Source organism: Cervus canadensis, chromosome 6, assembly GCF_019320065.1.
Source record: "Cervus canadensis isolate Bull #8, Minnesota chromosome 6, ASM1932006v1, whole genome shotgun sequence".
Lineage (NCBI taxonomy): Eukaryota > Metazoa > Chordata > Mammalia > Artiodactyla > Cervidae > Cervus > Cervus canadensis.
In genome coordinates this window covers 56687883-56704366 of record NC_057391.1, presented here as the reverse complement: position 1 = coordinate 56704366, position 16484 = coordinate 56687883, and the positions used below count along the sequence as shown (strand labels likewise).

At 35.9% G+C, this 16484-nt stretch overlaps 1 protein-coding gene across 1 annotated transcript in view; it reads right to left on the bottom strand.

Annotated features, from left to right (window-relative positions):
* The window catches only part of FAM227B (family with sequence similarity 227 member B), a 218371-nt gene that overhangs the window by 30670 nt on the left and 171217 nt on the right, over positions 1 to 16484 (bottom strand). Inside the window, exon 11 of the mRNA XM_043472038.1 lies at positions 8659 to 8756. Coding sequence (XP_043327973.1) covers positions 8659 to 8756 — 98 coding nt within the window. The remainder of the gene's footprint in view (positions 1 to 8658; positions 8757 to 16484) is intronic.

Genomic DNA, 16484 nt, shown 5'->3' with positions numbered 1-16484 from the left:
CTGAATAGCTGTAAATATAAATGTAAATAAATAGCTGTAAATGTAAACTTTCAGGAGAAAGATTAATTTAGTGATCATACAGTCATCACAAATATAAGAAATCTGGACACAAATTTCATTAGCAGCTATCAAGATCTTGGTTTTAACACAACATTGTAAAAATCAACTATACTTCAATTTAAAAAAAATTACTGACATGTACACACTGCTATATTTACAGTGGATAACCAACAAAGACCTACTGTATAGCATAGGGAGCCCTGCTCAATGTTACGTGGCAGCCCGGATGGGAGGGGAGTTTGGGGGAGAATGGATACGTGTATATGTATGGCTGAGTCCCTTTGCTGTCCGCCTGAAACTACCACAACATTGTTAATCAGCTATACCCCAATATAAAATTAAAAGTTAAAAAAAAAACCCAAAACAACAACAACAAAGTTTTAAAGGAAAAAGATGTTAAAATAAAGATCTTATTGAAAACATTACTGGGCTGTGCCGCGAACCACCAGCTTGGACTGTCATGTGAGGCAAGTAGCAGGGCCAGCAGACTGTTGCCAGCTCTGCTGCATGAATCACCTGGGCAAGCTACTCACCCTCCAGCTTTGACTCCTTCATTTGTAGGGTGGCTGTGTGGGTGCCTGCTCTTCCCACTGCCACAGGAATTTTGTCATTTCTCATAATAATACATAGAGAGAGTCAATATATGCTTTGAAACACTGTCAAGTGCTGATGGATGTAAGGCATCATTATCATTTTGTTCATCATTAGATCCGGGAATATTTTTTCTTATCAGCAGGTATTACATTTTACAAGCTCAGAAAGCATTATGGAAAGTCTAATTTCTTTCTTTTCTTAAAAAAATTTGTTTTATTTAAGTGTAGTTTATTTTTAATGTATTAATCTCTGCTGTACTGCAAAGTGATTAGTTATACATATATACACATTTTCCCATTTTCTTTTCCATTATGATTTATCACAGGATATTGAATATAATTCCCTTACTATACAGTAGGATTCTGTTGTTTATCCATTCTGTATAAAATAGTTTACATCTGCTGATGCCAAACTCCCAATCCATCCCCCCCCACCACCCATTGGCAACCATTCTCTATGTCTATGAGTCTATTTCTGTTTCACAGATAAGTTCAGTTGTGTCATATTTTAGATGCATAAGTGATATCCATATGGTATTTGTCTTTTTGCTTATTTTACTTGGTATGATAATCTCTAGGTCCATCTATGTTGCTGGCAAATGGCATTATTTCATTCCTTTTTATGACTGAGTAATATTCCATTGCATATACATACCACATCTTATTTAGCCATTCATCTGTAGATGGCCAGTAAGGTTGTTTCCATGTCTTGACTATTGTAAATAGTGCTGTTATGAACACTGAAGTGGTATGTATCTTTTAAAATTAATTTTGTTCATAGCCGACACTTTCTAAATGGTAATTTCTTTCAGATCTTTAGGAAATGAAATACTGTCCTAAATGGTTTCATGTTCTAGATATCCATTTTCTGCTTTTCCCGTCTCAACCCATACTTACACTCTTCCCACATTCTCAGTAAACTGGTGTTATGAAACCATGTATTGCTGTTTGACAAATCCATGCCCATCAGAAATGTAAACAGAGACATTTTTTACAATCACAATAAAAATTAGCTAAACATAAAAATAATCTATTATGAATGGTTTTAGATATCTTTCAAGTTTCACTTCTAAACATTTAAAAATTTTGAATTTTAAACATCAGTTTGAATAATTCAGGATTGATGAGCATCCTTAAATTACAAGAAACAGAACAGACTGAATTAATTTTCTAGTTTGCCTTTCTCCTTGTGTTCCAGAGCCATCCAAGTTAATTCCATGTCCCTGTGGTCAGTGAGACTCTGGAGGTTATCTGGTCTGAAATATGGGAGAAGTGCTCTAGAAAGAATCCTCAGAATCTGTTAGAGCAGTGTTCTCTACACTTCTAGGATCATGTATCTTATAAGTAAAAGCTATGTGAGCACACACCCTTATAGGTATTATTTAAAATTTAGAAATTATATACATATCAATCTGTATTAATATATTAGGCATATTATAAAAGATGCCATCTACAAATAGAAAACAGTGAGATGAAATAAAATATTTTAAAAATAAAATTTAACATGATGTTTATTAATGGTACACTGAACCTTTTATCCTCAAATTATAGAGATTTGTATTGAGGTCTATGCAGTTGATAAATGCCTTGCAAATTAAACTGGCATCATACTATTATTTGCTAATTTTGAAAAGTACAACATACATTTAGGGCTAGGCTCATTGTTCTAATAATGATGTCTATCCATATTTCAATTGATGTTTTTGAAAATTTTTATTTTTTTGGCCTATATCTCAGCAGAACTGATTAGATCACCACTAATTTTGTCTCTCAGTGTGACTGAAAAGGAGCTAGCTCCTTCAAGAAATAGGTGAAATATCAGGGAACCCTCTTACACTGTTGGTGGGAATGCAAACTAGTACAGCCACTATGGAAAACAGTGTGGAGATTTCTTAAAACACTGGAAATAGAACTGCCATATGACCCAGTAATACCACTTCTGGGCATACACACCGAGGAAACCAGATCTGAAAGAGACATGTGCACCCCAATGTTCATCGCAGCACTGTTTATAATAGCCAGGACATGGAAGCAACCTAGATGCCCATCAGCAGACGAATGGATAAGGAAGCTGTGGTATTACACCATGGATAACACAGCCGTTAAAAGAATTCATTTGAATCAGTTCTAATGAGATGGATGAACTGGAGCCCATTCTACAGAGTGAAGTAAGCCAGAAAGATAAAGAACATTACAACATACTAACACATATATATAGGAATTTAGAAAGATGGTAATGATAATCCTATATGCAAAACAGAAAAAGAGACACAGAAGTACAGAACAGACTTTTGAACTCTGTGGGAGAAGGTGAGGGTGGGATGTTTCAAAAGAACAGCATGTATATTATCTATAGTGAAACAGATCACCAGCCCAGGTGGGATGCATGAGACAAGTGCTCGGGCCTGGTGCACTGGGAAGACCCAGAGGAATCGGGTGGAGAGGGAGGTGGGAGGGGCGATCGGGATGGGGAATACATGTAACTCCATGGCTGATTCATGTCAATGTATGACAAAACCCACTGAAATGTTGTGAAGTAATTAGCCTCCAACTAAAAAAAAAAAAAAAAAAAAAAAAAAAAAAAAAAAAAAAAAAAAAAAACCTAAAAAAAAAAAATTAAAAAAAAAAAAAGGATACATGCTCCCCAAAGTTCACTGCAACACTGTTAAACAATAGTCAAAACATGGAAGCAACCTAAATGTTCATAGACAGAGGAATGAACACAGAAGAATGTGGAACAATAGGATATTACTCAACCATTAAAAATAATGAAATAATGCCATTTGTAGCAACATGGATGGACCTAGAGATTGTCATACTGAGTGAAGAAAGTCAGACAAAGACAAACACCATATGATATCACTTACATGCAGACTCTAAAAAGAAATGATACAAATGAACCTATTTACAAAATAGAATCAGACAGAGAGAACAAACTTATGGTTACTGGGGGAAGGTTGTGGGTAGGGGCAGTTAGAGAGTTTGGGACTGACCTATACTACTGCTATATTTAAAATGGATAACTGCAAGCACCTACTGATAGCACAGGAAATTCTGCTCAATATTCTATAACAACTTAAATGGAAAAAAAAACTGAAAAAGAATAGATACATGTATATGTAAAACTGAACCACTTTGCTGTACCCTTGAAACTAACACAATGTTATTAATTAGCTATAATTTAAAATAAAATTATAATAAAGTATTTATAATAAAAAAAAGAAATAGGTGAAATATCAGTCTTTTTTTTTTTAAATAGTCTTGCATTATAAATATTACCATCAATCCAAAGTTTCTTTTCAGGGAAATGTTTAAAGCTATTGGTCCACTAGTAAGTGTTAATTTAGTTAAATTACATGATATAATCTATAACTCGGCTTAACTATCCAAAGAAAACAGCAATAAATTGTGAACCTCAGACAATAACATAAGAGCAAACATGTCATTATTATCCCTCAATACAGTAGAGTGAAGACTGAAATGTCAACTGAGTGAAGGTACCTGTCTTCTAAATATTAGTCAAGTGTAATTTCTTTTTTATTTTTAAAGATAGAAATAGATACAATAGATATATTTTCCACCCAGAGTTGTATATACCCCAGTTTAGAGACCATTTACTATATCCCTTTGTGTTCATCCATGTCCCTAGTGAGACCTGGGCCAGAATCGGTTACACAGAAGGGGGACAAGAATGTAAACAGACATTTTACATTCTGCAACCAAAGAGCTCCAACTTCATTAAATTATTGGGTTGGCCAAAAAGTGTGCTTGGGATTAAAAAAAAAAAAAAAAAAAAAGGAAAAACCCGAAAGAACTTTTTGGCCAACCTGATGTGTTTTTATACGTTAAGCTAAGAAATATTCAGTTGAACAAAGGATTACATAGCTAAGGTATGTCTGAAACTTTCTTCTAGAGAAGTCTAGAAGCCCATGACCCACAGTTCTGACAAATGTTTGAAATGGAACACTTTTCTAAAGAGCTAAAGATACCAGTTTTTAAGTTCCTGAGTTTTATGTTTGTTTTATTTCTCTTACATGCAAAATCACAGCCTTAGATCTAAAAGAGAAAATATTTTTAGCCAAACATGCTATGAAAGTTTTGAATGTAATTAAATGCTAAATACAGCATTAGTTATAAAATGCAATAAATTTTTTTCTTAACTGAGACATTAAAAAAAGCTAAAAGTTTTTAATATTTTGGAGATAGATCATATTAAAGCAAAGCTTAAAAAGGATATGGTTCTTTCAGTATTTCAGTGAGCTTAATCCTGACTTGTCTAGGGGCTTTGGAAATACCAGCTACTTCATGCATCTTAAGATAATATAAAATCAGTGGACTCTGACCTCCAAAATCGAAGAGAACGCGGTTAAACTCTGGACCACTACTGATATAATGGGACTGTAAGGGGTAGGAAAAAAAAAGAAGAGTCAATTATTACTTTTGTGTATTTTTAAAGAACTGTAAATTAAATATATCTGCATTATAACTATAGATACAATTATTATCTGGTATATTAAAACAAAGGGCAATTTTGCAAGGCATTCTTCTTAATGAAAGTGCTTTTGAGCCTATGAGTGTGTGCTGCAAGGCTCTAATAGTCTTTTAGCAGGAAGACAGGCCAACAGAGACCATTCTATCTGAAGAAAAGAAAGAAAAATGAGCATAACCCCAGAAAGGGGGATAGGAAAAAATATGAAGAAATAATGACTGAAACCTTTCAAGTTTTATGAAAAACACATCCTAGAAACTTAACTCCAAGTAGGATAAAGTCACATCTAGATGCATCATAGTCAAAGTGTTAAAAAAGACAAAAAGAAAAATTTCAAAAACAGCAAGAGAAAAATGACTTATAAGAGAATCCCCAAAAGTTAACAGGTGACTTCTCAACAGAACAATGGAGGCCAGAAGCCCATCAAAGTGCTGATGAAAGAAACTTCAACCATGAATTCTATGTCAAGGAGACGATCACCATAACTATAATTGCTCCAATATTCTACTACTGACTTCTTGTAGAATACAAGGTAAGTATAGCAACTACTCATATGTTGTCTTTCCTCAGTTGTTGTAATCCCTAGATGAGAGATTTATTGTTGATTCCACTTCCTATGGGGAAAGATTTTTTTTCTCATTTGTTTTAACTGATATATAAAATTCTCACATTTCTTTTGCTTATGGTCAATTTTTCACTGTAATCATTCATAGCTGCTACAAAATTATTTCAAATGGTGGTACTATTGTAATCCTACTATTGCCTTGATGACAATTCATATTAGGTTATATCTAGCCTGATCTCAAAAACTGCGTGCAAAACTGGACTGAGCTCTGTCAAGTTTAAAAGGAGATCTTGCCTGTCTAGAAAGACATCTTAATGACCCTTTTTCTGAATTCTGCCTTGGTAATAATAAAACAGAAATTCTATCGTACTGAAGTTTTAGATGTAGACATTTCTGTTATTTTTCTGCAGTTACTAGATTCTAAAGTAGGAAAACCACAGTACACAGATCTGTCCTCCTCTATGAGAATCTATGATTTTTTAAGGATAGTTCAATCAGTCAAGAGCAGAAATAGGCATTAAACGCAAATCCAGTGTTCTGTGGAGCCTTAGCCATTTTCTTGGGTACTTGAAGGTCTCAAGTTGTCTGAAGAACTCTTGCTAAAGATATACCAAGTAGCCAAAATAATTAACATAAGTCCCACTGCTTCCAATTACCCCCACAAAAGATAATGGCAGAAAACTCTGAGAACTTTAAGATTCCATAAAACAAAACTTTTATAGCCAAAGTCAATTTAGTACTAAATTTGAAGAACCAGGCAATCCAATAAACTTTGGAAGGGTCACAAAGGATGAACTAGGAAGTCCAAGGAAAGGTTTCAGCCTTCAGCTTTTCTGTTAGTTTACTAAACGATAATTGCTGATAGTGGATAGAAAACTAAACTTTGATTTTGAGGTTTGAAAGTGTGTACTGTCTACGCTCATATGGACACTGGGAACCCATAAGCACTCATTCAGCATTTGGTTGACACTGGTGCTTAGAAGGACTTCCTTGTAGCTCAGATGGTAAAGAATCTGCCTGCAATGCCAGAGACTCTGGTTTGATTCCTGGGTAGGGAAGATCCTCTGGAGAAAGGAATAGCAATCCCCTCCAGTTAGCCTGGAGAATCCCATGGACAGAGGAGACTTGCGGGCTACAGACCACAAAGAGTCAGGAGAAAATAAATAGGAAAAAATAAAGTGCTTAGAAAACTTTTCTTTCCATTGAACTGAAACATGTCTCTGTACACCTTTTACTTATTGGTAAAAGTAAAACTTTTTAGTATGTATTAGTAAAAACTTTTTTAAGCCATATAGAAAAAGTCTAATCCTGCTACTAATCTAATCTACTGTAGCTCTCTACATATTCGAAAACAGTTATTATGGGCTCCAGTCTCATCTTTTCTAGTGGAAACATCTTTACATGTTTTGGCCATTGCTCAAACATTATGGTTTCAGATCCCTTTATTATCTTGATTATTACACCCTTTTATAATGCAGGGCTCCAAAATGACATAATGCACAATCTTTGTCCAATCAGCACATATGTTTAGACAGCCCATGAATACAGTAGATTTTGGGGTCAATGACATTCTACTTTTGACACATAGAGAGCTTACTGTTGAAAGTGATTCCCAAATCTTTTCAAATGCCTCCAAGCCAAGGCTTTATTATTCTATACTTAGGAAGTTATAATTTTGGACCTTTATACTTTTTTCACAGTAACAGTTTATCTTCTAAAATCAGGTCTGTTATTCCAGCCTGTTGCAAACTTTTGGTCATTCATAATTCTTCCAAGTTTTATGACTTCTATATAGCTAATAAAAAATGGCAACCATGTTTTCATCAAAGTTGTCAATAAAATGTGTGTAACACAGGACAATGATGCAGCAATATGGTATACTGCCAAAGATATAACTGCCATTTGCTTTCTAGCTTGTAGAGTGTCATCTGAAGAAAGGTCATTTGGTCAGTTATAAATCCCTCCATCCATATTTCTCCAACTTGTAAACAAAGTATGAAAGACCATTTTTAGTGCTTGTTGAAGATCAGGTATACAATTTCTATCATACTTTCCTGATTTTGAAATTTACCAACATTGCCCTCCTCCTCTACTCCCATATACTTCCCTGGCCTCCTATCCCCTGCAGCCAAGATGGTGCAATATTGCCATCTACATCAACCTGACTCTCAGAGGTCACCAATTTCTATCCCAAGTACCGACAAAACATCCTTGGCAGGACTGTGACATTTGGAAGAGATTCTATATACCTGGAGTATTAAAGACCCGGAAATATATGAATATGACTTTCATAAAGTGATTTTTATAGGCATAATTTAAAATTTAAAATAATGGTCAGACTTAACTAGATAATTCAGACAAAATTTTATCAAGACAGACTGCAACAGATTTAAAACTTAACTGGCCAGCAAATTAAGAGATCAAATTCAGAAGTTCAAGCCAACAGTCTCACCAAATTTTGGCTAAACACAAGGTAGCAAGTCCATAGGATCTCTATTTTGGAGGCACCTTTAAAACTGTGGAGAAAGCAAGCATTCAAGACTGAAGAGTAACAATACCTACATGTGGTCATTTATTTCAGGACCATGGTTTAAGAGGTAGGGACAGGTCAATCACTGTTGAAAACTCCTTTGATGTTTTGTCTACAACTTTGACTGATGGTTATTGAGGTCAGAGCCATGTTTGTATGTCAGCCCAAGTAGAAGCAGTGCCAGAATTATGTGGAAAAGATAAACATTATTCTTTTTCCTTAGAGATGAGGATAGTTTCAGAAATAAATACAACTTAGCAATATTAAGGTTAGTCTCTCTAATAAATCTCTTCCGATCAGTTTTTCTAAAATATATATCAAGAGTATAATAACCTACATTATCCATGTGAAACTGTTGAATTAATTATTAAAAATTTAAAAAGTAAGAACTTTTTTTTTAAATGATCATTATACTCCAAACCTTTGTTGGTAGTTTTGATGATCTTGATTCTTCCTTGAATGCAGGCGTTGTATATGCTTTTGGGTTCTGTAAAATTTTCGTTATATTGAAGTCTATAGCTAAAACAAAGAAACAAAAAAATTTCTTAAGTTCTGTTCTTTTTTCTTCAGAAAGGAATGACACCATGTCTTTTACTTTTTTTCCAGCATTGTACATTAAACATGGAGATAGGTAAAAGTGTGAGGTTAGGATATTGTTATATAATAGCTTGCTCCAGTCAATCTAGGCTCCCTGCCAATGCGGGAGCAAGAAATGCAGGTTCAGTGCCTGGGTTGGGAAGATCCCCAGAGTTGGGAACGACAATCCACCCCAGTATTCTTGCCTGGAAAATTCCATGGACAGAGGAACCTGGTGGGCTACAGTCCATGGGGTCCCAAAGAGTCAACTGAGCATGCACGCATGCCCCAGTCAGAGGAAATGAATATTCCATCTCATTTTACTTAACAGGGACTTAGAGTTTTCAAATTTATTCACTTACACTATTTCATGCTGTCCTCATAAACCATTTTATGAGCTAAGTAAATTTCCCACAATTTACAGATGAGAAAACTCAAGTGCAGGAAACTACAACTTTTTCTAAGATTAAGTCTTGCTCTAAGTCTTACCCTACCATTTATTGAGAGTAAGGAAGAAGTTGTGGACCTAGGTCTTTTGCTTCTGAGTTCAGAGCTCTTTCCATGACCCTCTAGTTAAGTGGAATAGGAGGTTTGGGCCTTGGCATGTTAGAGTCCACCTTTTCCATATACTGACTACACACCCAGATAAGGAAAGACTTGGTAAATTTTTTTTTTTTTTTTGGAACCAGCATAAATATGCATGAGGGCACACAGGGATTCTTATCTTAAAGGAGAACTATATCATTTAATCAGTCATGTCAATCAGCCTAAAAGCACAGGCTAGTTACTAAGAGTACCTCAATATAGAACAGAGAAAACAGGAGATCTGAGAAGTTTGTACTAGATCTTGGCACTGAAAATTATTACCAGTTACCAGGTAGACACATTAGACTACAGATTGTGAGATTGATGACAAACCTTAGAAGAATTAAAGAAGGTTACTTGGATTGATTATTTATATTATATATTAAAAGATATTTGATATTAGCTTGAAATACTGGAGGTGACTAGGCATTTGTCTCTGGCAGAGATTAAAATATTGGTTGGCAAGGAACCTGTATTTTAAGAATGAAACAAAAGTTAGGTTAAGTTGGGAGTTAGAATGGGCAAGAAAGGTAACGAACCATATAATTTCTCTACTTTAAAACTTGCTCAAAAACATACAACCCATTATGGAGAAGAATTTGACAATATCTATCAATAACACAGAAGTTTTTTCTTTGCCTCAGTAATCCCTCCTCTAAGAATATATTCTTCACAATCTCCTACACAAGTACAAAAAAACACATGTACAAGTTTAATGATTATAGCATGATTTGTAAAATTTAGAGATTATAAAAAACCTATGTATTTAATAGTCAGGTGCGGGTTGAAAAAATCATGGTACTCCTATTTTTTTGGAATACTATGAGCTGTAAAAAGACATGAGCAATATCTCTGTACAGATGTGAAAGTATCTTGAGCTTATATCATTAAGTGAAGAAAGCAAGTTGCAGAACAGTACACAGAGTATATCACTTGACTGAAAGTATACAATATGCTATGTTCAGTTTAAAAGGGATAGAACATCTATTGTACTTGCCTTCATTTGTATAAAGGAACACTGTAAAGATAAATAAGAAATGAATAAAAATATCCTTTTTGGGAGGAATAATTAAAAATAAAACATGCTCAATTTTGAATTATTCTTAAATACATACTTAGGTGATATTACTCAGCAGTGGCCACAGGATTGGGAAAGGTCAGTTTTTATTCCAATCCCAAAGAAAGTCAATGCCAAAGAATGTTCAAACTACTACACAATTGTACTCATCCCACACGCTAGCAAAAAAGTAATGCTCAAAATTCTCCAAGCCAGGCTTCAACAGTATGTGAGCCATGAACTTCCAGATGTTCAAGCTGGATTTAGAAAAGGCAGAGGAACCAGAGATCAAATGGCCAGCATTCATTGGATCACAGAGAAAGCAAGAGAGTTCCAGAAAAACATCTATTTCTGCTTTATTGACTATGCCAAAGCCTTTGACTGTGTGGATCACAATAAACTATGGAAAATTCTGAAAGATGGGACTACCAGATCACCTGACCTGCCTCTTGAGAAACCTATATGCAGGTCAGGAAGCAACAGTTAGAACTAGACATGGAACAACAGACTGGTTCCAAATAGGAAAAGGAGCACATCAAGTCTGTATATTGTCACCGTGCCTATTTAACTTATATGCAGAGTACATCATGAGAAATGCTGGGCTGGAAGAAGCACAAGCTGGAATCAAGATTGCCGGGAGAAATATCAATAACCTGATATGCAGATGACACCACCCTTATGGCAGAAAGTGAAGAACTAAAGAGCCTCTTGATGAAAGTGAAAGAGGACAGTGAAAAAGTTGGCTTAAAACTCAACATCCAGAAAACTAAGATCATGGCATCCGGTCCCATCACTTCATGGCAAATAGATGGGGAAACAGTGGAAACAGCGACAGACTTTAATTTTGGGGGCTCCAATATCACTGCAGATGGTGACTGAAGCCATGAAATTAAAAGACACGTGCTCCTTGGAAGAAAAGTTATGACCAACCTAGATAGCATATTAAAAAGCAGAGTCATTACTTTGCCAACAGAGGTCCATCTAGTCAAGGCTATGGTTTTTCCAGTAGTCATGTATGGATGTGAGAGCTGGACTATCAAGAAAGCTGAGCACTGAAGAATTCATGCTTTTGAACTGTGGTGTTGGAGAAGACTCTTGGAAGTCCCTTGGACAGCAAGGAGATCCAACCAGTCCATCCTAAAGGAAATCAGTCCTGAATATTCATTGGAAGGACTGATATTGAAGCTGAAACTCCAATACTTTGGCCACTTGATGCGAAGAGCTGACTCATTTGAAAAGACCCTGATGGTGGAAAAGACTGGCAGGAGGAGAAGGGGATGACAGAGGATGAGATGGTTGGATGGCATCACCAACTCAATGGACATGAGTTTGAGTAAACTCTGGAAGTTGGTGATGGACAGGGAGGCCTGGGGTGCTGCAGTCCATGGGGTCACAAAGAGTTGGACACAACTGAGCGACTTAACTGAACTGAACCTATCTTCTAGTTGTTATGAACAGATAGTTTAAACAAAAGGACCTTCATGTTTATCCTATGCACAATAAATGCCAAGACCCTCTGGTGGGCTGGTCAGTGTCTAAGGATGGGTACAGAGGCAGTTCTGGGCTCTTCAGTCTTTAGGTGGACCATCTGCTGAGTGGGGCTATGCCTCTGCCAGTTAGTTGTTTGGCCTGAGGCTTCCCAACTCTGGAGTCTGTAGGCTCTTGGGTGGGGCCAGGTCTTAGAGCTAATGAGCCAAGATATCAACTGCCAATGATGCTCCCCAATATGTCTGCACCCAGGGTCTAAATAGCCAGAGTGAGACAAAGTCTCTCCCCTTTCCTGCCTCCCCAGGAGACTCTCTAAGCCCAGCAGGGATATTGTGTTTTCCCTTTAAGAGTGACATTTTTATTTTTCCCCAGTCTGGTGGGATTCCTGCAATTAAGCCCCACTAACCTTCAACGACATGAGTTTGAGTGAACTCCGGGAGTTGGTGATGGACAGGGAGGCCTGGCGTGCTGCAATTCATGGGGTCGTAAAGAGTCGGACACGACTGAGCGACTGAACTGAACTGAACTCAACCTTCAAAGCCAAGCACTCTGGGGGATTCTCTTCTCAGTACCAGATCCCTAGACTGGGTAGCCTGATGTGGGACAACCTCTAAAATATAATTATTCTCCAGTTTGTGGTTTACCCATCCGGGAGATAGGGGATCTGATTATATGGTAAGTCTACCCTTCCTACCAGTCTCACTATAGTTCCTTCTTTATGTCTTTAGTTATAGAAGACTTTTCTGGTAGGTTCTAGTCTTTTTCACTGATGGCTGTTCGGCAGATAGTTGTGATTTTGGTGTGCTTTCTAGAGGAGGTGAGCTCAGGGTCTTTTTACTGTGCCATTGTGGCTACTTTTGACACAATACGTTTTATTTATTGGGGCAATATTTTGCATGTGTTATTCTATAAATATGTTTCTACTTTTCAGACCATGATTCTTGCTTTTATTTGTAAAATATCACAGCTAAACTGATGGTGAATGTTCCACTAGTGGCAGAGCATTTCAAGACTTTAATCTTACTCCAAAAATTGCTCTAAAAATACATACGCCATTTCTGCAGGTATTTCCCAAGACAATTCCAGTCACAGTCTGGGAGACTTTTCAAGGTACTTCCCCCTTCTACTCACCAAAAGAGTGGCTCCAACTCCCACTTAATCAGTAGTTTAAAGCACATGCATGTGAACTTAATGTGCATTCCTGAATCAGAGTAGTGTATTAGTTAAGCCTTGGAGACAGATGGACACAGATTTAAACATCAGTTCTGCCATTTGAAAACTAAGTGACTTTGGGCAAATAAAATTCTTTAAGCTTTCAGTTCCTTGAAATATAATTTTGAAATGATAATAATGATTAAATTATAGACTTGTTGACTGGATAAAAATGAGATCATATAGGCAAATCACACGTAACTGGCATCATGTAAAGGTTAAAATTGTCATTACCATCATTTTTTAAGGAGAATGAATTCAAACTTTATTACTTCATACTTAAAAAATTCATTGAGAGAAAATATTGAGGAGTGATTGAGTGTTATCTACTTCTTTAGAAAATCTGAGACATATTCTTGAGCTGAGGTAGACTGACAAAGAGATATATATTAGAACTGAATTTTCTTGGCCACTTGTAGATCCATTTTTACCAGATTATACTTTGTCTTTATATGCCCTTGGTTAACATAGTGCAATCTTATAGACTCAAATATGGCTGTGTTTACATATCAACAACATTCATTACATTACATAGAGCTTCTCTTAGGAGAGGGTATTAATCAGTTGAGGTGTTCCCAAGTATTCACCTTTTCATCCTTCCAAGGCACATGGTAGGACTAAATATCTAGTCTCTTTGAAGATAATTATGGCATTTGCAACTTGCTCTGGGCAGTGAAAAAATGAATTTGATTACAACTATATATCTAATCTCCAGTGACCCACTTTCCAGTCGATTCTAAGTTTCCTCCTGTGTAAAAGAGGTCTTTTAGACATTTTTTAGTTTGTTTAAATTATGTTCCCTATTTTAAATTATATGAATTAAGGCATGAGAAGATAAGATTAAATTAATCTATCTCCATAAAGTAGGGAAAAGCCCTACAAATGTGATTTCTTAAACCTAAACCTATTTTCCATTTATTCAATTTTTCATGCATTGCTTCAAGAAATGCTTTCTTTGCAGACTCTGTGAAAAACACCACAAATTTCAAGAGAAATTGAAAGTATAGAGTTGCTGGCCTCAGTAACCAATTGTAATCAAGTAGGTTGATAAAACATGCAGGTAATACTTGTGAAAAATTCAACATCTATTCAAAAGTTAATATAAGATAAAGAGGTGAACAGATCATATCAGAAATAAAACTTTAAGGGTGAATTAGAGATTGTTTGTGGGATGAGTTAATCAGAGAAGGCTCACTTAAAAACTGATCAGATTTGCAGGAATTCAGACATGGAGAAAGAATTCAGGCCAATGGCATATACATAGGGCTGAGGTTGGGTAACAAGGTATTTTAACAGGACTTTGAGGAGACCACCCTAGTTGCAGGAAAGTGTTACCTTAGGGACTGTTTTAAGAATAATAAGAAGAAAAAGAGCAAAGGAGATTAAGATGAAGTGGTTATGCTAGTGTAAGCAAATTTTTACTATGTGTCTGTCAGGAAATAATACATTGAACTCAAATCTTTGATGATGATTGAAATAATTGGTCCATAATTATGAGTTAATTTAAATACTATAGCTGCTTAACAAATGATGTGAGTGATGTGGTTTTACTCTTTAAGTCATAAACTTGTTAATAAGCCTGATTATGTGAAATTATCATAAATTTTATAAATGAAATAGGAAAGGACCAACCCAACCACTATGAAAATCATGAAGAAAAGAGGAGCCAAGGAATGTATAGTTACCTTTACCACAGAGGAATAAATTACAGTATTATTAGTTAAAAATCAAAACATTGAAATAATAAAATCAAAGTGGTAAAGAATTCACATTTTGGTGGTGTCAGTGTTATGTATGACTTACATGAAATACATATGCTTCATTCAAAATGTGGATGGAGAGGTCAAATGTGGCAGGCATAAAACTTTTGCAAGAGTTCATTATGTTTTCCTCTTAGTGTACATGTTAAATGAAGGGTGTGTGGTTCACCCATATAATTTCTACTTTGTTTAGAGTCATTGTGCTCTAATGGGAAAAATGCTAGCAGAAGTCCTAGTGACGCAGTGTCAGTTCCCCACCCTTTCACCAAAATCTTTCCATCAGAATAGTTACTGTAAGTTAGACTTGTGTCCTAAACAAAGAAACTAGCATTTTATTTCACCATTAAAAAAAATTCTAGGCTCTCAAACCTCTTCCATGGGTGGATTATCAACATTAACCACTAACAATACGTCTTAAAGAAAGCTCATATTGCCAGATCAAATTTGAAAAATTAATTTCTGCTTTTAATTAAACCAAGATTTCTATGTGAATGAGAAATTAATAGCTAAAATGAATGATTAGAATAAGAATTGGCTCTTTTAAGGCTGGTAATTCCAAATTCTTTGATCTGCTACCACTAAGCTCCTATCCTGACTACTGAGACTAACCAAATTCAAACTTAATGGAATCAATCATACCAAGAGAATAGACACCATCAGAAGTTTCATTTTAAGACCACAAAGCACTAATAGAATTTATGGAAGGTTTGAATTAGTTAATACCGTGGGAAGACATGTCATTCTTAATAAAATTTTCTTAGAGAGAAAGACTGAGTGCTACTACAATATGATCTAAGAACAAATTTTATTTTTAAAAATAATTGGTACCATTATATTACAGTGGAAAATCCATGGGAAAGAAGAGAATGGCACAGATAGCTAGTGTTCTTCATTGAAGGAAATAATTATGGGAATCTTTTTCAAACGCAGTTTTTGATTTTGTTATTAGGTATGGGGTTTAATAACACCACAGATGTTGGTGATGCTATACCATAGTCCATGGAGTTGCCTTTTGAGTAATAAGGTGGTAGGTAACACGGTGTTGCAACAGTTACTCTCTAATGATGTGACTTTGAACCTGTACCCTCAGCTATAAAATAGTATCATGAACACCTGTCTCATAGTATCACTAGGGGAGTAAGTGAACATTATGTTTGTGAAATGCTTGGTAAAATTGACCTTAGACAGGAGCACAAATGGGAAAGAGCATGCATGTGCACTCAGTCATGTCTGACTCTTTGTGACCACATGGATGGTAGCACACCAGGCTCCTCTGTCCATGGAATTTTCCAGGCAAGAATACTGGAGTGGGTTGCTATTTCCTACTCTAGGGGATCTTCCCAACCAGGGATCAAACCTGTGTCTCTCATGTTTCGTGTACTGGCAGGCAGATTCGTCACCACTGCGCCACCTGGGAAGCCTGGGAAAGCAGAGGATACGGAAAATAATGTTGGTAACTGGGTGTATGTGGTGGTGGGAGTTTGTGGAAGTTCTCATTGCCTTAATTTTCCCACTGAAGTAGGAAGCAAAATTACTATCTGAGATTGAGAATAGGGGAGAGAGTGTTGG